Raw genomic sequence first — 22703 nt, 5'->3', positions numbered from 1 at the left:
GTCAGTTTTATAATTTAAATTTATAAGATAAATTTGAATTAGATATGATATTATGGATTAAATTTATGAAATAAATTTAATTATATTTGTGTATGTATGTATATATATATATATATATATATAATATAATATGTGTGTGTGTGTGTGTGTGTGTGATATTTTAAATTTAATTTTATGTGATAGATTAAATTTAATAACTAACATGATATGAAAAAATATCATGTCAGTTTTATAATTTAGATTTATAAGATAAGTTTAAATTAGATATGATATTATGGATTAAATTTATGAGATAAATTTAATTAAATTTTTGTGGGCTTTTAAGTGAAAGATGAAAACCCTTATTTATATATGATATATAGATAGGGACGTCCTTTATGAAGGATGAGAGATTTAGAAAAGTTCTGACGGCAAAAATACTCTGAGAGCCACGAAACATCCTATAGAAAGGAAAATTAACGTTTAAAGAAGAACGGATGCTGAGAATACTAGCACGCTGTTCGAGTTAAAGAGCTGTTTCATGTGGATATTGATAGAGGGAGCAGATCTACGTATGTTGTTAGCTCCTGAGATCCAAACTCTTGAAGAGAACGTGCGCCAACTTCAAAGAATTAAAAGGTAACTCTTCTATCTACTTTGACTTAAACGAGTTCGGTTGATCCATATTAGAATAAGGACTTTAAAATTTTAATCTTTCACTGCACCTCCCTATCTAATAAATGTAACTTAAAGGAAGTTAATAAACTTTATGTGTATTTTTGTATATAAGAAAATTGAGTTTTGAGAGTTGAAAATGTTGAGTAGATATTGAAAATTATCCTATTATAGGTGTTAATGATTGTTAATGTGAATAAATATAAAGTGATTACAACTTGGCACTATTCAAGCTTGGAATAGCTTTAGAAGTGTGTAATTGAGGGATGAATTTTTAACCTCTCAAAGGTTCGAGATAACCAGGGGAATCTTCTTATCCTCTTGTGTATTAATTAATTTTTTGGATTATGAATAATATTGTTAGTCATAAAATTTTTTGTAATGCAAGCGTGGCATATAAAATTTGAATCTTCCTTAAATGATGTTAGGAAGTCTTGAAATGATGTACTTGTGTAATTGTTGCTTAATGAATGGAATATTGAAATTAAGGAGTTATATAATGATAAGGAGTTATATGATGTGATGTTTTATAGAGTGCAATGAATCTTTGTGGTGAGGAGTTCAATGATGTAATGTGATATGGAGTTCAATGACTTGTTGTTATGTGATGTTAATAGATTATGTGAGTATAACAATGATGTTAAGTATGCTTGCATAGTGAGTATTTTGCATAATTTATAATATTGCATTTTATGCATTAGATGATCTTATGATGTCGGAGTTCATTTAAAAAGAGGAGTAGTGAGTTTAAAATTCACATAATAAGGCTACCATTGGAGTTCGATGGTTTGCCTAAATATATTTATTATCCTACTTATTTGATAACATACTATCCCATTGTATAATAAGAGATTTGAACTTACTCTAGTTTTCACTTATTCAACGAGAGAGCTAGTTTATGGAGAATGACACCCCATCGTGTGAGATTTGAGAGAAATTGTGATCCATAAGTGGGTTAAAACCTTGATCAAGTAGCTTCTTGCACGTGACTGCTAACATAGTCTCATCAATGGATGAACCCATTATGAAATAGTTTATGGTTTCATGTTAAAGATATAAGGAGGATATAAGAAAAGTGCGATCATGCATATTGTGATAAAAGTGAACATTGTTGTTTGTATTATAACCCTTATGATGAAAATTATGTTATTAGCTTTGTAACAATGTGAAAATGAGGTATCATGTTTTCATTTAATGAACATATACTGTTAATGATGTGAAATGTAAATACATGTTTTGAAAATGCTAAATTGACATGAGAATGAAAATAGATTGCCACTTACATCTAAGTTAATTGATATGAATTAGTATTAGTTAGATATACTTTAGTTACTAAATAGTTTTACTCATCCCTTTTTTCAATATCATAGGAGCTAGCTCATCTAATTAGGATTGAGGGAAACAGCCCGAGGCATAAGATATCCATCTTATCTGTAGGCCTCATTCTTGTTTCAAATATTATGCGTATAAATTGCATGATGTTACCAACTAGGGGAGTAAACTTTTTTAGCTTACTTGTACTATAAGATTGTTAAACTAAACTATATATTTTGGGCCCCATGTTGAATAGGTATTAATCATGAAATCTAGAAAATGACCATAATACTACAAGTAAGAGATGAGCAATTTATGTGATTAATGATGATTAATAAATGATTTATGCAATTGTGGTATCTGTGTTGTTTAGTTGTTATGGCGTGTTGTAGGAGTTTATTATAGTCTATTAAGTATGGTCTAAAGTTAATTTTAGGCTTTTGGCATATGGATTGTAAATTGGATACTCGAGTTGTGTTTTGATAGGAAAAGGAGTGAGTTTGAAAATAGGCTTCAAACTTTTTATTGAAAAATAATTGTGAACCTAATGACATTAGCTAGGATTAGGAGAAAGCTTTCTATAAATATACAAATCATCTCGATTGGATATCAGATAAAGAAATGTGGCCTATTGAAAGTTTGCCCCAATTGCTATCAAATGACAGCAACAATGCTATCAAATTTATGCAATATGCCGTGTTACATGGCATAAAAAGAAATGTGTTGAGGCGGACGTAACACATACCACGGTGCGCCCTTGTTCTCCTATACTATTTTGCTGTTTTTTAGCTATAATGCAAATGCTTTGATCTTTTTAGATTCTCATGCTTCTGTATACCATTTGTACTCTAATTTTTTGCTCATCAAATTGTTTAGGGGTAATTTGAAGGTTTTGAAAACTTAAGATCCTATTTGAGTAAATTTTACAAAGTTGTAATCTCTTGAGTTAATCCCTTGATTACCTTAATTTTCTAGGAGATAATGTGAATAGGTAAAGGAGACCTTACAAAACCTAAGGTTGTCAAGTAACAAAACCCTACTTAATCCCAAGTTCTATCAATTACAAGTGAAGAGCTAGAATTATTATAAGCCTCCATTCAAGGTTTGGAGGCTTGAGATCCCTTTTTGCCTTAAACCCCTTAGACCTTTCTGAAGAGCTTCTTTATGCCCATTTCAGCTGTGATTTTTGAAATTTAAAGTTGCCATGCTGATCACATATGTCGATAGTCAAGACCTTCAGTCCAGCCACAAATAACCTTCACATTTGACTAGTCAAAGTGAAGCTAGTGTAATAACACCCTTAATACCTTAGTACTCAACCATAATTTCCATAGCAATCATGGTATTAACCCAAACGAATTACTATTATGCCAACAAAATAATTAGCTGTAGTTATTTAAGATTCTTTTATAGTAGAAAAGTTTAAAAGTCAAAACTAATTGGAAAACTAAATGGTATAACTTATCTTCTAAATATAAAAGACAAAAAGAATCCCAAGTTTTAGTACTTAAGACCACTTTAAATCAAAACATAAACAAGATTAAATTTGAGTAAAATATATACAGAAGTATGGGATACTAGATTGTACTTAAAACCATTGAAAGTAGGTTAAAAATATCTAGGAAAGATAAAACAGAAGAGTGTGTTGTAACATGTCCACTCTGTGCCATGCACCGTGGCGCATTGCACAGTAAATGACAGTAAAAGTTGTTAGCTTGATAGCTCCAAGAATGAATTTTCAATGCATCCCAATTTTCTGCTCGAAGCTTGATTGAGACAATCTAGATGTACACAGAAAGCTCTTTTGATAAACTAACTAATAGTACTAGTTTCATTTTCTAACTATTTACAATTTCATACTTAATAATGACAAGGGTATCCAAAATTTAACCTATGTGCCAAAAGCTCAACTTAATATCTAGACCACACTCAACAGACTTAAGGCAACCTGTGCAACATACCCCATCATTCATACCACACATATATCTCATTTTCAAAACCTATTGAAATAAAAAACAATAAGGGGAAGCATTCAACAGAAAATATTAACATAATTCATTACAATCCTTTATATAGTCCCTATCATACTTGACCAATATTTTGGTTATGAACAAATATCACAATTACATCACACATGATCGAGGGCCCAATATACAACTAACTTTCACATAATAATAATGTTGCAAGTACCAAATCAAAATATGCAACTGGTTGGCATTGTCACATTTAATTACATATATCTAAGTTAAAACAAAAGAGTCCTATGGTGCAAAACTATGTTTCCAAGCCTTTAATGCCTTTCCTCTTTCCTACTGTGAGTTGTTGCCTATAAAATATTAAAGGACGGGATTAGTACACCCACTTTGTAATCAAAATAGTCTAATAAATGCACATGCAAGTAACCATAGAAAGTGCAAATTAGGCAAACATCAACATCATATAACCATATACTTACCTAATAATTATTTATTTATTCATCAAGTCACAATCTTACTAACTATGTGACAATCATTAATGAAATGCATGATTAACAACCTCCTTATAACCTCCTAATATCTCCAACTAAAACTATAAGATATTTAATATATAGAGCTATGTCTATACGAATGGACTAATTTAAGTTCACCAATTATAAGGAGTTACCTAGCTAAAGGTTACTATATTAACCCTCAAACCATAGTTTCTCCTATTCTTGAATCCACGAGGTGTTGTTAACTCCATGCTAGTCTCTTCGGGGAGATGAGCTAAGTGTAAGTTCCTTGACAAATAATAGGATATTCCCTCGATAAACAGTCAGACAAGGGATAGCCTTCAGGTACCAAAGGGCAACCTTACCACATAGATTTACACTATTCCACTTCTTAAGGTGAACTCTCGCCAACATGATCATATAATGCATCATGTTAATACACATAGCATGCCATTAACTATCACATGTATCTCATCACATAATCTCATACCATGAAAATCAACATCCTATCACATTCATATATCAATTACAAATTTCCTTGATAGTAATCATATCATCAATTCATTGCATTAACAATATGATTCATATTTATGAGCTCATTTTACTCAAAAGCAACTTAATCACAAATTTTCAAACCATAATTGCACTTATAAGTTCTCAACACATGTTTTATATCAAAATAGTTATGAAACCACATTCATACATTTAAAATCAAGTGCATAAAACTTAAATTAACAGTAGATCAACAAGTAATGGACACAAATTAGATTCCCCCTTTTATATCAAACTTTTGAGAAATTAAATGTTTACCCCTGTTAACCTCTAGAAGTTCATATTATTTCATCACATTACTAATATTCTAATCCATTTTGGTTCAATTGTATATGTTTTTATTGCCCAAATTACAAAAATGTGCATTTTATTTTGGGCTTGTGTTCTTGGCTTTAATTTGATATTTTTAGCCTAATTTCATGTTATTTTGATTGAAGTTTTGATTAGAAGCATTTCTGGAGCTTTTGTGGATGTTTTTAGAAGGCTTTTGGATGAAGAAATCAAGAGCAAAATGAATAATTTTTGTTAGATATAAAAATAGTGCAAAACTGCCAAAATCGTCTCAAAGTCGTGACTTTCGTTCGCGACTTTTGCCGCTATCAGAAAAATGCTGCATTTCATTTATCAAAAATTAGTTGGCTAAGATACATATAAGTTGAGAGCTCGACCCAGAATGCATTCTTCAGACTTTTAGACACTTTTGGAGCTTAGTTGTGCTAGGGTTTGGGCATTGGAAGAGTTAAGATCAAGAGATTGAAGCTTTGAAGATATTTAGAGCTCATTTTCTTCAGTTTTTCTATTCCTCTTCCCTTTCCTCTCTTGTAATCTAAAATGGGTCTACTTATTTTGTATATTTGTAGCTTATGGATGATTATGAGTAACTAAACCTTTGTTCTAGGATTATTTGGAACCCTTCTATGGATTAACACTATATTTCTCCTCTCTTTTTGTAATTAATGATATATGTGTTTATTTTACTCTTTCTTTAATGCTTCTACATGATTGGCCATCATTTAGATGTTGGGTTCACTTAATTGATACTTGAGAGGGCTAGGTTGAGTGTAGAACTTGGGTAGTATTGTGTAAGAACTTGATATTTGCATATTGAATGGATGATTTTGCTAGTAAGATAGAGATATACATGCTAGCCTTGCATAGCCACATTAGAGTTAGTGTTTAAAATTGAGTTTTATTAATTGTAACAAGAGATTGGGCAATTAATTTAATTAAACACTTGTTCATGACTTGAGAGAGCTTGTCCAAGTATTTTTAGAACCTTAGGTTAGCACTTATTTTCATTAAAAAGCACTTATGAGAGGAGGTAATTTTGATGTTATGAAATGCAAGGGGGATAAATAATCCTAGGTCTCAATTTGTGTTTGAAGTTTTTAAATCAATCACTTTCTTTATTTTCTAGTATTAGCTTCATAAGCAAAATCATTTTTGCCTAACTATGTGTAGCTCAACTTGATCGAATTTGCTTAGTCTTTTGCTTGATCATTGTTTTTGAACAAATTCTCAAGGAAATAATACTTTACTTTCATTATATTACTTGCTACGACCCGTGCACTTGTGGTGAGCAACAACCCCTCTATGCTAACACACTTTCAAAGTTATTACCAAGTTTAAATGGTACACAAGATTATTAATCTATAATTAATCATGCTAAAAACCATTAATATCATCATAAATAGACTTTCCACCCCAAATCCCCAACATTTTGACTAGCCAAAAACCCCAACCACTACCATTTCTTCATACCCATTAGATGCATTAGCTTCCCTTAGCTCCAATTAACTTCATTACACTTAATAAATGCTATTAATGGCTTTTGTAACCTCCAACCACCATTTTTATTTCACTTCAACAACCTAAATTCATCCACAAATGAGAGCTCAAGCTTAAAGACATGCAAAACCATCAAACCAAGGTTTATATAGCTAAAACAACTCTCATTAATTTTGTTTAAGTTAATGAGTTTGAACCAAAAGCCTTATAAGTCCTAAAATCAACTTTCCAAAGCAAACCCTAACTTAAAACCTAGCTAAAGAGGAAGAGGAAGGAAAGGGAAGCTTATTATAATGATTAAAAGACTAAAGCCTTCACAAATCACCCAAGAACTCATGCCTTAGCAGAGGAAATCATGTGCCTCTTCGTCCTTCTTTGTTTCCTTTCTTTTTCATCAAATGTTTAAATGTTTGATTTAAACTAAAAATTTGCTGCAACGCACAAGTCATCCGCCACGGCGAATGGTACAAGGAAGTCTAGTTCTAGTTTTGTACTTTGTATAGGCCCAAGTGGCCTAATTTAACTTTAGACCCGATTTGAAGGCTGTAGATAAAGCTCAGTAGGTCTATTAGTTCTCTCTAACCATCCTCAAACCCAAATACAATTAAACTTACTTAGTTACCCTCCATTAATTTAATTAATTTGGGAATTTGATTTCCAGAATGTTACAGCTAGCATTCAACGGCAAACAACTCTAACGTTGATTTTGTCCATTATTAGAGGTAAATAAAGAAGCCCCTCTTTAACCTATATTATTGCCTGCGAGCAATCAATCTTCATTAATCCCTCTTTTAATGATAGATAATAGCCCTACTCCACCAAAAACTCCATATTTCCCAACAACACAAGCAATTAAACCCCTAATTACTAAATGATCAAGTCCTAAAATAATTGGGACGTTATAGTCTTACTTTTATATAATATTAGGTGATAATAGTTTCAACTCTTAATTTTATTCAATCTAACATAATTTTTTTTTAATTTCATATTAAGTTTTATTTTCATCTTTTAACTTTGTTTATTTTTATTTTATTTTTTTATATATTTTCATGTTGGTGAAGATAACATTATTTTTTTCAACTCTCTGATCAATTTATAAGATCTTTTGTTCATATTTATGTAGATATAAGTAAATGGAAGTTAATTTTATATTCATTCATGGATTTAAGCAACCATAGTGTATAGCTAGGAGTTGATTTAGGGTTTGTTGTGCTGAATATGTCCTTTGAATGTGGAATATAAACATGTTAGACTTAAAATAAAGAGTTTATAACTACTTAATATGTCTTCTTGTTTCTTTCTTTCTTTCTTTCTCTCGGCTGCCTATCACAGGGCTAATCTTTCGACCTACGCGACACTTAGATACTCTTCACTAAAAGATGCTAAGTAAGCTTGATTTGATAAAAAAAAAAGATGCTTGGCTAAGTTAAGAAATAGAAATCTTGAGAACAAAGGTTGAATGAGAGAGTTTGGAGAATATGAGACTTGTATTACTTGATAACTTAAGGATGGTTATAAAAGAAAAGAGAGGAGGTATATATAGGCCTTCCCTTAAATCTAAAAAAATTCCCACCTCCTCAATGAAAAGTGAAAATTAATTTTATCCTATAGAATTTTCTATAGAAATATTTTTAAGAAATATCTAGATATTTATATGAACTTTTTTTAAAAGACTACCTCAAAACATGTTTGAAACATTCTAAAACATCTCTCGAATATCTTGAAATACTCTCTTAAACTCTTAAAATTCACAAAATATGACACATCGCTACTTAAAATGTCTCTTAAGAATGAACAAAACTGAAAAGGCTTTCAAGTTTTGAAGCATAATTGTGGTAGTGCTTGTAAACAGGCTCACTGATCAGTACAATAGGGTAAGCTATTGTGCCGTAATGGATCCAATTCCAATGAATTAATTAACAATGATCAACTCTAATACATAAAGGCAGTGCTCACTCCACTTTGTGTTTAATCGAAATAGTTGATAAAATACAATTTCCATCCGCTAGCGGAGATGCGAATAATCTATAATGCCATAGTACATACAAAATCTCCACCGACATAAACAAGAAATTTATTGCCCGGCAAGTCGCATACTCATATTATGAGCAGCAGTGAGCAGAGATCCATGCATTTTGGCGCAACCTACAACATACAAGAATACTGATGTACTAATTACACTCGTTACCACCAACAGTGAAAATAAAGAATCGAATCAAAGAAAGTGCAAGAGACATGAATAACGAACAAACGAATTTCAAAAGCCAAGCGGAACTAGTTAATTTCATCATCTGGAATCTTTATTATTCCCAAGAAGCCAAACACTCTAATCATTCAAAAGACTGGGAGCAGCTGAAATTTCAGCAATGATTTGCATCGAAACTCTTGGCAGACCTGTAGGTCTGAGGAAGAGCCATTTGATCAGAGCCAAGGAGCTTCCTAATCTCAGATCGGACCTTAAAGAAAATATGTCTCCAGCTGCCTCTGTTGTGGGATCCAAGGACCTTAGTTTCCTGCTCGTTCATTTCGAGATCCCTAGCAAAAAATGGTTTTCTGGAGAGGAACCAAGCGGAACCCCAATCCCACCATTTCCTGAGAGAGGTGCCAGCATAATCTCCCATTGATGAGAGGGACCTGGATCTGGGAAATGACCAGGAGGATGCAGCAGAGGTGGCCTGGATCTTAAGGGACAAGGACGAGAGCCGTCTGCGAAGGCCTCCTTGGTGTTGTTTGGAGTCGCCAGTGTGTGAGAGCGGAAGTGCCTGCCTGGCCGACGTGCTGCTTGGAAAGAGTTTATGATTCTGAGCCAGAAAGCTCATTTCTGCAAATGTCAGGCAGAGGCGCAGAGAGATCTGGTGACTGGAGAAACCAGCGGGAAGCAAGATAAACATATGAATATGAATTGAGGAAAAAGAAAGGTGAAATGTAGTGTTTGCAGCTATCTGTCACAGGCTGTTATATTCCTCTTGTGGGGTCGATTTTTTGTCTCCAGTTCTCTGCCTTCCTGACGGTGAGGGATTGGACTTGTTTTACACGAAGGAAAATCAGTCTGCACTCCACCTACTGACTACTCCTATTTATTTATTTATGCAAAAATTAAGGTTTTGGCCCCCATCATTTTGATCATGGACGGTGGAGGTGCTTATAGTTTATTTCGTTGGAAAAAGTACCGGTGGTTTGAAAATGTTACTTGCGTCACTCCCTATCATTTTCCAACGTTAGGAATGGGTTAATTTTTCAAGTTGGATTACTCCTTTCATTCCTATACATAAAAAATCTTTTAAAATTTTTTTATTTTTAAATATAAGAGATTGTTAGCATATTTTTTTAATAAATGAATCATTATATTTTTATTAAATTATAAAAAAATATAAATACTCTCATTAATTTATTTTAAATTTTTTTATTTATAATAATTAAGAGCAAAATTGAAATGTTACTTTATTTTTAATTAGATAATAAACTTTTATTAATTTATGTAATTTAATTAAAAATATTTTATATATAAGGATGGAAGAAGTATGTGACAAATGGTAAGACAAGTCAATCACATAAGAATCCTAAGTGGCTCCACAGCTCCAATTTGGGTGAGGATCTTTTTGCGTCCTTTTTCTCCTTTTCTCTACATGCCCTAATCATGGCCACTCATCAAATTTATAATTTAAATAAATTTATTTAATAAAATAAAAATAATGGTCATGATTGAAAAGTGAAAAAAAAACAGAGAGAAAGAAAACGGAGGCACCCCTCCCTCCAAAAATTTAACTCCACATGGCATTATGGGTAAAAAAAAAAAAGGAGAATGACGTTTTATTTCCAAAGGACTGGTTTCATGTGAACAAGGTCTCAAGAAATTGAAAAATGCTCACCAAGTCTTAGAGTTAATAATTTAGACGGGTCGGAATTATTTAAATCGAGTTTGAAATATCCTACTCTCTTAAAAAACTCATATAACCAAACATAACTCTAATTTTTTTGGGTAAATTTGGACTAGTTTGTCAAGCTTGACCAAAATTATCAACTTTATAAATATATATAGAGAGCTGTAAATTTCAATGGTCGGATTTACTTAAGTCAAACTTAATCGGGCCAAATTTAAAGTATCTTATCCTCATAAAAAAAATCTACATAGCCAAGCTCGATTTTAATATTTTTTAAACTAATTTAGACTGATCTGTTGAGCTTGATTTAAATTATCACATCTATCAAGTTCTAATGATTCTTTCATAAAAAATGAAAAGACAGCATTATTCTTCCCTGCAGATGATATCATTCCGTTCTTTCCTAAATTTCTCTCACAATCACATGTAATATATGATGACAATTTTTATTATAAAATAGTAACTAGATTCTAAAACACTCTCCCTCTCATCCTATCTTTTGTGTGCATTTTTTGTTCTTTTGCAGCCATAAATTTAAAAATTCTACCTTTAATTTCTAAACAAAATTTAAAAAGGATTTTATTTAAAATTTAAAGATAAAAATATTATTAATTACCTTTTTCACCCCTATAACTAAATTTTTTTAGAAAAATATTTCACAAGTTATAAATGTTAAATTATAGTGTGTTTTGAATTTATAATTATATATTTTAGAACCTATATTCATGATTACTTGGATTTATAACTTATTATGTCTTGATTTATAAAAAAATTATGAACACATGATTTAACATTGAAATTTCTCTTAAGAATTTATTTGTTCAAGTTCAAATATTTACAGCTACAATTCTTCAATTTGCAACGTATGATACTGTAATTTGCAATTCTGTTTCTTATTTTTAATTGTGAACATGTTATTTGATATAAATTTTTTTCTTGAAGAATTATTTGTCTAATTTAGAGAATTTTCCACCTCACTTTCGGATTTTCAATTTGTGATACCCTACTTTGCAACTATGTTTCCCATTTTTAATTAGGAATGCAAAATTAACATTGAATTTTCTCTTAAGAAATTATTTATTTAATTTCATAGATTTGCAGCTATATCTCAAAATTTATATCTTGTTATACCTTGATCTGTGACTCCATTGCCTATTTTTAATTAGGAACATAAGATTTAGCATGAAATTTTCTCTTGAACTATTATTTTTGCAATCTCAAAAATTTGAAACTATATCTTCTAAATTTGCACCAGGTTGTCCCTTGATTTGCAACTCCATTTCCTATATTTAATGAGGATCATGGGATTTAAAATTATTTTTTTTTCTTGAGGGATTATCCAATATCAGGGATTTGCAATTACATATCATCAATTTGCAACTTGTTGTACTATGATTCAGAACTCTATTTTTGTTTTTAATTAGAAATAAAAATATAAAAAACTTTTTTTAAAAAAATATTTTTTCTTGGATTTACAATTAAAGTTCCCATATTTACAACTTCTTATATCTCAATTTTAACACATTTTTATTTAAAAATATTGTATTTTTCTTTGAGTTTTCTTTTCAAAATTTATTTAATCTAAAATTTTTAATATATATAAGTAATTTGAATAAAAATTTTGTTAAAAATTTATTTTTATTTTTAAGTTATAAATCTCATAGCTGTGGAATATTTTTCCTAACATATTTGATTATAACTAGTAAAAAATATTTTATAATAGTAGTTATCCTTAAATTTCACATTAAAAAAAAACCAAAGAAGGAATTTGGAAATTTGGTTATTATTTTATAATAGAAATTGCTAACTTGTAAAGGGAGAGGATGAAGTCATGTTATTGCCTTATAAAAGGGAGGGATAATGCTGTCTTTTCATTTTTCACGAAAGGATCAATGGAATTTGGTTGGCAATTTTCAAGTTCTTAAGACTTTATTCACGTTAAATCAATTCTTTGAGACTAAAATGTCCTTCTCCAAAAAAAAAAAAAACTCCACACAGTGACACCAAACATGTTAAATAACATTGTCTCTTTTCACATTAAAGTATTTACACAAAAGTTATATGTGGTCCATTTTGAAGATGCTTCTGCTTCAAAAGTACTTTAATGGATAAAGGTCCAATTTTATCCATATACTTTTTTTTTAAGAGCAATGGACACCCTATACTCTCAAGTAGGGCAATTTTACCCCTAAAATATTTTTCCGAGGTCCGAAAAAGCCCCTTCATTAAGAGCCCATGAAATCCACTGTTATATCATGATGTGGTAACTTGTGGGGCTTAGGGAAAATTTGATTTGGCTTTAAAGATGTTTAAACTTTATTCATTTCACATATACATGGTTTACTGCTTTAACATCAAAGGCAATCTTAACTTGGTTCAATATCTTCATCATTTTCCTTTTCCGTCCAGTTGCAGCGGCAGCCATTTTAGGTGTTGAGAATGGTTGAGACTTCATCTTTTTCAACAAGAAGTAGTAAAAGGAGGGTTGCTCTACTCCAGCAATGTGGTGGGTAGTGAGATTATGAGGGTCCACCCAGGTACTATCATTGTGGCTTGTTGGCTATGCGATAGACCTCATGGAGCGACAATAACTCAGGGACAAGGTTTTATGGTTGCCTAATGTATCACCAGGTAAATTGAAGCTTGTAATTTGTTCATTGTATCAGTTTCATCATTTTTTATATATTTAAAACGAAATGGCAGGGAGGTGGATGTGGGTACTTCTCATGGCATGATCAAAGATTAGGGCTGAGGGAAAAGAAAATCATACATGAGTTGCTGGATCACATTGATAGATTGTATGATCAAAATGCTATTGTGAGAGGAAGAGATGAGAGAGAAGTCATATGTGAAAAGCTCAATGTCATTCATGCAGAGGTGAAAGGGTTGGAGAAGAAATGAGGGAAACTTGATAGTAAAGTAGAGCTTGACGAGAAGAAATATATAATGGCAATTAGAGCTTTTTGTGCTTCTTGGCTCTTTTTCTTTGTTTGCATAATTGCATGACAATCATATGTAACTTTTGTGAAGGAATAAGGAATACTTTGCAGTTGTTGTCATTCGTAAATTAGTATTAATGACTTTGGTGTTAGAAATTGTGCCTTAGGACTAATCATTGTACAATAAATATTGTTATTTGATGAATTTCTCTTTTATTATCATATTAATTACATGTTCATTATGATAATTGTATCCTTGAACAAACTATAATAATTGTCTTAAATGTCTTTAGTCGATCATTTATGAAGGATCAAAAATGAAATAAGACTAGTATGATTTTAATTAATTATAAAGATATAAATCAAAGTTGTAGGCACTTGAAAGAGTATAAGGTACTGGACCAACCTGTTATGAGAAAGCTACATGGTATAAGTTATAAACTTATCTTATACGTAACTATATCACTAAACCCTTTGACCTAAGATCATCATTGATTCCTACATGATGACCATTAAGCTTTGATCAAGTCAAAAGTCACCTTTGATTGGGTGATCATAAAAGCTATGATTGAATTTAGTAATATTCATATAGAGGAATATGAGTGGTCAAGATGAAATTTGTCCCCCATATTACTTGAGAGATATTATTGGGCTCCTCAATAAGTAAAATTAAGAAAAATATATGGCTATACTATAATGGAAAGGATTTTTTATTGTTATGTCAGTTTACTCAAAGATCGAGAAAGTAATGGTTAGTTAAAGGAGAATGATAATTTCATGTCTCACACTTGACCGAAATATCGTGTGACAAAAGGAGTATGATATAGTTACATGATAGATTATATTAGATCATCGATCCTTATATGAATTAGGTAGTTGTAATGTCTTGTTAAAAGCTACTTGTGACTTATGGGCTAGTAACATAATTAGCCTGCTGTCAACTTCATGTGGGCTTATAGGGTCACACACAAGAATAGCCTAACTGAAACTATAATATTCAAATTTATTAAATTTAAAATGTGTCTAGATTCAATGAATGTAATGCTTTTTTAGGGTGAACAAATTTTATATATATATATATATATATATATATTTAAATATTTATTTGATGAATATTTATATATATTTATATGAAATATAAAATTTAAAATATAATTATATATATTATTTTTCAAAAAAAATATATATATCTAATATGTATATCTATACAATATATGAAATTAAATATATATATATATATATTTATAATATAATATACACATATTTTTGAAATATGTGTGTGTGTATCATATATATAATATAATATGTTTATGTGATATATATGTACATACATACATACATATATATATTATACTCCCTCTTTTTAATAATGTAAGGCATTTTAATTTTTTTGAGGTGTAATCAATGACTTTTTTTTTAAAATGCCCTTATTGATAATGACTTTATATTTATTAGAGGATGTTTAACACAGATAAATATAAAAAGATAGGATTAATTTAAAATTAAGTAACTAATTTATTGGGGGGTGAAATTTGATTAAAAATGCCTTACATTTTTGAACGAAGGGAGTATTGCATTGTATTATATTATATTATATTATATTATATTATGTGATGTTAGTTTTAAATTTAATTTTATGTGATAGATTAAATTTAAATAACTAATGTGATATGAAAGAATATCATGTCAGTTATATAATTTAAATTTATGAGATAAATTCAAAGTAGATATGATATCATAGATTAAATTTATGAGATAAATTTAATTAAATTTTCGTGGGCTTTTTAAGTGAAAGATAAAAACCCTAATCTATATATTATATATAAATAAGGATGTGTTTAATGATGAGATGAGAGTTAGAAAAGTTCTGACAACAAAACACATTGGGAGGTATGAAAGACTCCAGAGAAAAAGTAGTTCAATGTTTTCAGAAAATGGATCGACATTTCCAAGTATTAGCATGCCGTTTAAGTTAGAAAACTGTTCGTGTAGATACCAGTAGAGGGAGCAGATCTACATTGTCAGCTCTTGAGATTCAATTTCTTAAAGCCAGCACGTGAAGCATGAAATGTAAAAGATACTTGTTTTATCCACCTTGACTTAAAATGAGTTCATCCAGTCCATATCAGGATAGAGATTTAAAATTTTCAATCTTCTGTTGCGCCTCCCTATCCAACATTTGGTTAACATTAATATACCATTTACTTTGGATTTCATTCTTAAGTAGTCCTTGTCCGCCCTTCCAAAAAACATATATCATCAACATGGAAACCAATGCACTAGTAATCTAATGCATGATGGTGTTATTCTCCTATGGAACAGAAATATAGTGATATCTAGAAGCATTTTGAAGGAAAAGGATGCAAACTCTGTCTTAAACAATCACTATTTAATAGTACAAGCATAAATGCCATAAAGAAACCAACTCTTAAGAATAAGGATTAGCTGAAAGACGTAAATAAGGAAAAGGAAAATATCTAGCAAGTGCAATAAAAGACAAGAAATAATATTGAAACATATGCTAATGTGATTCAATTACAAGAATCAAGCTCAAGCTTAGTAAAAAGGTCCTTAGCCAGGGGTTGGAAGCGCCTTTGCTAGACTTTCTAATCGAACATGTGGCAATAGCGCAACGACCTAACCCAAACCACCTGCTTAAAAAATCTAGTGGCTTGGCATTCTAAAGCTATGTAGTTATTTAGAGCTAAGAAATATAATCTCATCACAAATTTTGGTTAAATCATGAATTATGAATGAAACAAGCAACACTATAATGATGTCAGATGGCTTTTAAATTTTAGAGCACCATCTTTTAAATTTGCCTGCTTGGACAGCTTCTGTTTGAGGTCAGACAGCAGAACATAATTTAGTCCTTAGAAATATGATACAGATGTCAAGAGGTCTTTACTTAAAAAGAAATCATACACTAAAGGGTCCCTGCCATAGATATTGAAATAAAAGCATACACTAATGATATGATAACTTAAAAAGAAATTACATTAACTAATATAATTAAGTAGTCCTTGCCATATACACATTGAAAATGATCCTTACCATGTTCATTATAGTTAAGAAGATACAAAATGAAAATTAGCCAACAAAAATAATTCAGTACTCAAAATGACATAATACTATATGGCATCCTTAGATTTGCTTTTTATTTGCATGTCAATCCTCCTTTATTGTTCTCTTTCAAGTTGTGTGGTGGTCACACTAGTGTGATCCATCCATGTAAGACCTAGAGGTATTATGCATAAATCAAAAGGTTATGATGCACCCCTTTATTCGCAACTCAGTCTTCCTAGAACAAGATGGTGCTGTTAAAGTTTGTGCTTGATTTCTTCATATTTCCTTCTCATTAGGGATATGAAATCTAGTGTCTGGGTCAGAGTGATGAACCATATACTCTATAGTAGTTCCCTCTTCAAGCATTAACTCAAATCTTTGTCTAGCCTAAAAATGAAAAAAAGTTTAGAGAATTATATGAAAGACATTTTTTATTAAGGAAGGAAACAAAAGATTACATTGTGCACAATCCTCCCTATCAATATATCTACTCTAATTCCATATCTAACTTTATTTCTTGACTGATACACGATTCTTCCTCTAAGTGTCCTCACATCAACACTTGTTTGACTTTGTTGAGTGATGGAGACGTCTCAACAGTAGTAGATCTATAAGGAACTTGACCTTTAGTATTTGAATTACTTTAGCTCTGTGGTGTTTGGTTTTGCCTGCCAAGTCATGTGGTAGGTATAGGATTTTGTAACAACATAAGATTGATCATCAGTACATTAACGTTATTTAAAACTGAAATAAAGTGTAAATAATACTCATTTAAGGGAATTTTGCTTTGTTATGGCCTTTTTCTTTATAGTACGAGCATGTAATTAATCCACGCTTCCTTGTAATTTTCTCAACCACTAGAGTTTGAAATGCAGAAGGTTGAGGAACTGCTACATCTCTATACAGTGAAATTCCTCTAATTCTTCTCCTAGATGCTTCCTCAATCCTTTGCCTTTTCTTTTTGGCCTGCCAGGCATCTTACAAACTAGAGGTGGCTCAATAGGCTTAATGTTGTCTAAATTCCAGAATTATTTTTCATGCACGGGTTAAAATTTAGTTCCATAGCTAGCAAAGTAAGAGTCTTTATGGTAGTAATGGGAAATGTAGGTTATAGGGTCAACTTTGGCATGGTACATCACACATATGGCCTGTTGGCATGGGATACCAGTTAAATCACATGCCCTACATGTGCAAATATTAGTACTTAACATCACAATATGCCTATCTTGTCCCTCGATTACCTCGCACCCTTGATCCTTATTGAATACAACATAACAAGACATAACATCTAACCTATTCTATTCAAACAACTCAACATACTTTAGACTGTAATCAATTGTCTACCTCTGTACAACATGCTCATTCTCAACCCATCTAGTTATCATTTAACTATAATACCATTAAACATCTTAATCACAAGTAAGTATTTGCACTCATCAATCCATGCATTAAAACTTTCACTAAAATTATTATCAACAACCTATGACTTACACCTATTACCAAAATTGGTCCTTACCCAACCTATTGGAGGATATGACATGGCAGTCTTAGCAGCTTGCTTGCTTAATTGTCCAAGGGCTTGTAGGTTATCCTTAAATTCTTCTTGAAATGTGCTCCACACACATATAAAGAATCTTTTCTTTAACTTTTAGCCCCTACAATGCCTACTCCAATTGGCATAAATATGTCTTGCACATAACCTATGCTCAACTTACGGCAAGACTTGCAACATAGCATGATATAAGCCCTGAAATCAAAATAGACAACTAATCACTACAGGTAAAATATTTATATGAGGCTTATATAAGGCAGTAAGATATATTTAAACATGTCAAAAAAGAAAAGCTACTAATCTTACAAACATTTGTTCCTTGAGTAAAACATTATCAGTAAATGACTTGAAGGCCATATGGAACATAAATAAAAATTAAGTCCTTCCATCATCTACTTAGGCTACAAGAAAAGTTAACAACTTTAAATCAATAATTTTACATAGAAAATAAATATTCATAGTCATTTAACATACTTGACATAGCTTCAAACCTTAATATAGTTTATGATTTATGCCAATGGTGCTCCAAAAGTACATAGATGCAAATATTGGCTGAATTACACATTACTAATCCTTCACCTATGTGGATATAGAATGGAAAGTTGGTGAAAACTCAAATGTTTTAAATTATGGTTTACAAATCATAGTTCAAGAACTTGTAGATGGTAAAAGTAAACTCTACTAAGTCAGATAGTAAATTCCTATATTAATTAACCAACTCAAGCTGTGACTAGTTATAGTAAGTAAAAATGAACTCTACCTTCTGTATGTCAGACATAAGGGTCACAGTTAATTTATCGCAAAGGTCTAGAGACCTTTGTAACCATTACAAAAACCACTTCTAGTTCACATCATTCTCTTTTTGTGTTAACCTGAGGGCAATGGGAAAGAGCCCATATCTGCATCAACTCTTCTGGCTATCAACATAATTCCTCCATCTTTGCCTTTCAAGAATGTACCATCCAAGCCAATTAATGGCCGACATCCCATTTTCCATCCAATCTTCATATAACAAAAAAAATTAAAGTAGTGACTAGTAAAGTATAAGATGGGTAACAAAAGGATAGGTTTCAATAATTACCTTAGAAGCATTGAAGTAGATAAACAACCTACTCAAAACCCTTCGACCTTTTTGTAGACTATCTCTGTTGAGATGAATAGAAATGTCAGATCCGGGGTTTGAGAGTCTTAACTCATTGTAATATGCTTCTAGCTTGGCAAACTCATCTTAATAGCTTCCTTCTATCTCTTCCATAATTTTCCTCTTGGCTTTCTTACATTTAAACTTGCTAATGTTGAGTTTCAGATCCATCTCTAAATCCTTATTCATATAACTGACCTTGTATTGTGGCCTCTTTTGAATTTTATCCTTGAAATATTTAGCTATCCATTTCACACTTGCTCTTGGATTCTTAAAAACCCTAAGGTATCAATGGTTATAGCATAGAGTCTTGACCTTTAAACCTAGGTTGCTGCCATCTCGTGAGACAAGAAGTAGAAATTGGCACCCCTCTTTACATTTTGCCTTGACTCTTGTGGGTTCACTCTTAATTAGCCTTAAACTCACACTAATAGTAATTGAATACCTATCTATAACCCTTTTAACCTCTTCTTTGTTAGCAAATGTCTAGCCTAATTAGAAGAAAGGCTTACTATTTAACCCAGTTTACTCTTTTGGCCTTCTATCCTCTTCAATAGGCCTAGCTTCATCATCTAAACCCATTTTTAATTTAGAGTAATCCTCATCATCTGAATCATCATCTTGTGACCTCTCTTTATCATCACTAGAACTCTTTACTCTAATTTGCTCCTCTTCATTTTCCTCATCCTCATTGTCCTCTTCCTCATAGTCACTTTCTTCTTCCACAGTGTCATTATCCCCCAAATTATGACTAATCAAATTGCCTATCCCTATGTAAGCCTCATCCAAGTACTTCGAAACATTAATTATAGCCTTTATGATAACTCAGTTAAAGGTGACTTTTGACCAGGTCAAATTTTAATGTCATCATGTAGGAATCTATGATGATCTTAGGTTAAATGGCTCAGTGATATGGTCACATATGAGCTAAGCTTATGACTTGTATCATGTAGCTTTCTCATAGTGGCTCAGTCCAGCACCTTGTACTCTTTCAAGTACCTATGACTTTGATTTATATCTTTATAATTAATCAAAGACATACTAGTCTTGTCTCATCTATGTTCCCTCATAGATGATTGACTAGGAACATTTAATACAATCACTATAATTTATCCAAAGATACAATTATTATAATGAACATGCAATTGATATGATAACAAAAGAGAAATTCATTAAATAACAATGTGCATAGTACAATGATTGGCCATAAGGCACAATTTTCAATAGTTGGACAGTCTTTGATAATGGCTAGTTTAAGGGACGACACTTAGTTATGGGGATTATAAATGTAAATGCATGAATTCACACCAAATGTTCTAGGATCCTCATTTAGTACTGGATTGAGAGGAGATTGGAGTTAATAATTAGTGTATTTATTTATCTTTATATGGGAGCTTGGATCACATAAATTAAAGGTTTAAGCTAAAAATTAGGTATCTTAGACATTAAAATTTTATTGTTATTATAATTGTGTTGCGATTAGGTATGCATTGTGATTGATTGTCATATTGGCTGCAACAAACATATCATTTTAGATTGGCTGCAACTAATTATGTTGTTGGTTGTGGTAAGTGGCCTTTTTGCCACTAATTGTAGTGAACAAACTCTCGACCATGCTTGATGTGTGGTTTTGAGGGTTGGCTAAGGCAGGATGTGTCGTAGGCCGCAATGAGTGGCTTTTGTTCCACAAATCACATCAGATGTGCAATTAGTTGCGGTAGATGTGTTAGTTTTGCTAAAATGTATATTTTGCCTCTATTTAGACCAGTCATAAATGCTTAACTTATCTCTATGTTTCCACAAGCTTTTATACTCTAAATTTGAATATTTTTAAATATTTATAAATTATTAATCTTTTTTAAATAATTTTTTAGATCCTATTGTTCCTAATACTTTCAAGTCATTTGAGAATTTAGCTAAGGTTGATCTTTAGCTTTAATGATTGGTTTATTAATTGAATTTAAGATTGATTAATGATGAAGGTCATTACAGCTTTAAATGCCATTAATAAGAGGTTGAAAGTTAACCCTAATATTAAGTAGCTAAGTTTAAGTTAATGAGGGTGACTAGAAGTGAACTTTAAGCTTAATGGAAGTTACTTTTGGGCTTAGTTGTCTTTAATCATGCTTCATGAAGGATTTAGGCCTTACTTATAATTAAGGATCAATTAATGATGATTAGTCATTAATGTTTTTTCATGACATTTGTGTAGAACATAGTATTTTGGAGCTCATGCTAGTGGGGTGAAGCTCCCTTGAAAATCCAAGTTACACTCTTAGGGTAGTAAACCCAAGAGTCAAGGTAACCGGAAATTTAATTTGAGTATATCATTATATATGTCTAATGGTATTAATGTCAGTGATGGTTTGATTGAATAATGAGAAGCATGATGATGAGTATGTTAGTTGTATATTAATGCTTGAATTAAGAAACATGTTTTTATGTAATAAAATAATTTAACAGCTTTATGTATCTAACTTTCTCATGTCTTATTAATTATGATTTTGTGAGCTTGGAGTAGTCATATATTAATTATGTAAGTATGATGTTGTATGAATTATGATAAATATGCAAGTTCTAGAATCCATTGAAATGTTGAGTTTATGAAGTATGCATGAGTGTGTAATTACATATGATCATAGAACTTGCATACAGATGGCGGGTGAGATTTTACCTAAGATATGTAGAGGTTATGATTTGGAAATCCATATGGTGTAGTCTCTATTGAGTTTGTGCATAGTAGTTGGCATACTTAATTACTAAATGTGCTTAATATTGCTAATGACTCATAGGTGTGGCATGGGTCAAGCACGATGCTTAATATCACTAGGCTTGGAAGGGATGGTGTGGGTCAAGCACATATAACACTTTAAAATTTGAGTAAAGGGAACTTATGGTACAAGAGTGAGAGTAGTAGCCTTTTGCTAGCCTCACTATTAGAGAGCATGGCTAGTCCAAATACATAAGCTAGCCCTATATGATTTAAAAATCTATGGGTTTATTCAGATGATATAAAGAAGGATATAAGGCAATCGTATTGAGCATATGGCATTTGGCTTTGTGATTAATTGTGATTAATGTATGCCTTGATTTATGTGTCACAAGTTGCTTGCTTGATTGTAATTGCCATACTTCAATATGCTTTAATTAGATTTCTTGGTTATTGGGATTATATAATCTCATTCTCATTTGTTAATGCCTTTTTAGGAGACTGTAAGGCAAAAAGAAAAGGGGATGCTATTGAAGTGAGGAACTAGAGTTTTCTAATTTAAAGTCTCTAATTTAATTATGCATAAATGGGATACATACTTGCCAACCTTAGGGATTATTTTATTCATGGAGCATT

The 22703-nt window shown here is 31.3% G+C and overlaps 1 protein-coding gene across 1 annotated transcript; it reads right to left on the bottom strand.

Moving 5' to 3' along the window:
* Positions 1 to 8711: 8711 nt before the first annotated feature.
* Positions 8712 to 9786, bottom strand: LOC129286993 (uncharacterized). Its single transcript, XM_054923109.1, has one exon. The coding sequence runs from the start codon at positions 9667 to 9669 to the stop codon at positions 9139 to 9141; it is 531 nt and encodes a 176-aa protein (XP_054779084.1). The 5' UTR covers positions 9670 to 9786; the 3' UTR covers positions 8712 to 9138.
* Between the last annotated feature and the right edge of the window lie 12917 nt (positions 9787 to 22703).

This window comes from Prosopis cineraria, unplaced genomic scaffold (genome assembly GCF_029017545.1).
Source record: "Prosopis cineraria cultivar Desert tree isolate PC_DT_omini unplaced genomic scaffold, ASM2901754v1 PC11, whole genome shotgun sequence".
Lineage (NCBI taxonomy): Eukaryota > Viridiplantae > Streptophyta > Magnoliopsida > Fabales > Fabaceae > Prosopis > Prosopis cineraria.
The sequence above is the reverse complement of the archived record's forward strand: the minus strand, read 5'-3'. Positions and strand labels throughout refer to the sequence as shown.

Coding starts and splice junctions, on each gene's coding strand:
- LOC129286993 (XM_054923109.1), bottom strand. CDS start 9,669: ATGTTTATCTTGCTTCCCGCTGGTTTCTCCAGTCACCAGATCTCTCTG.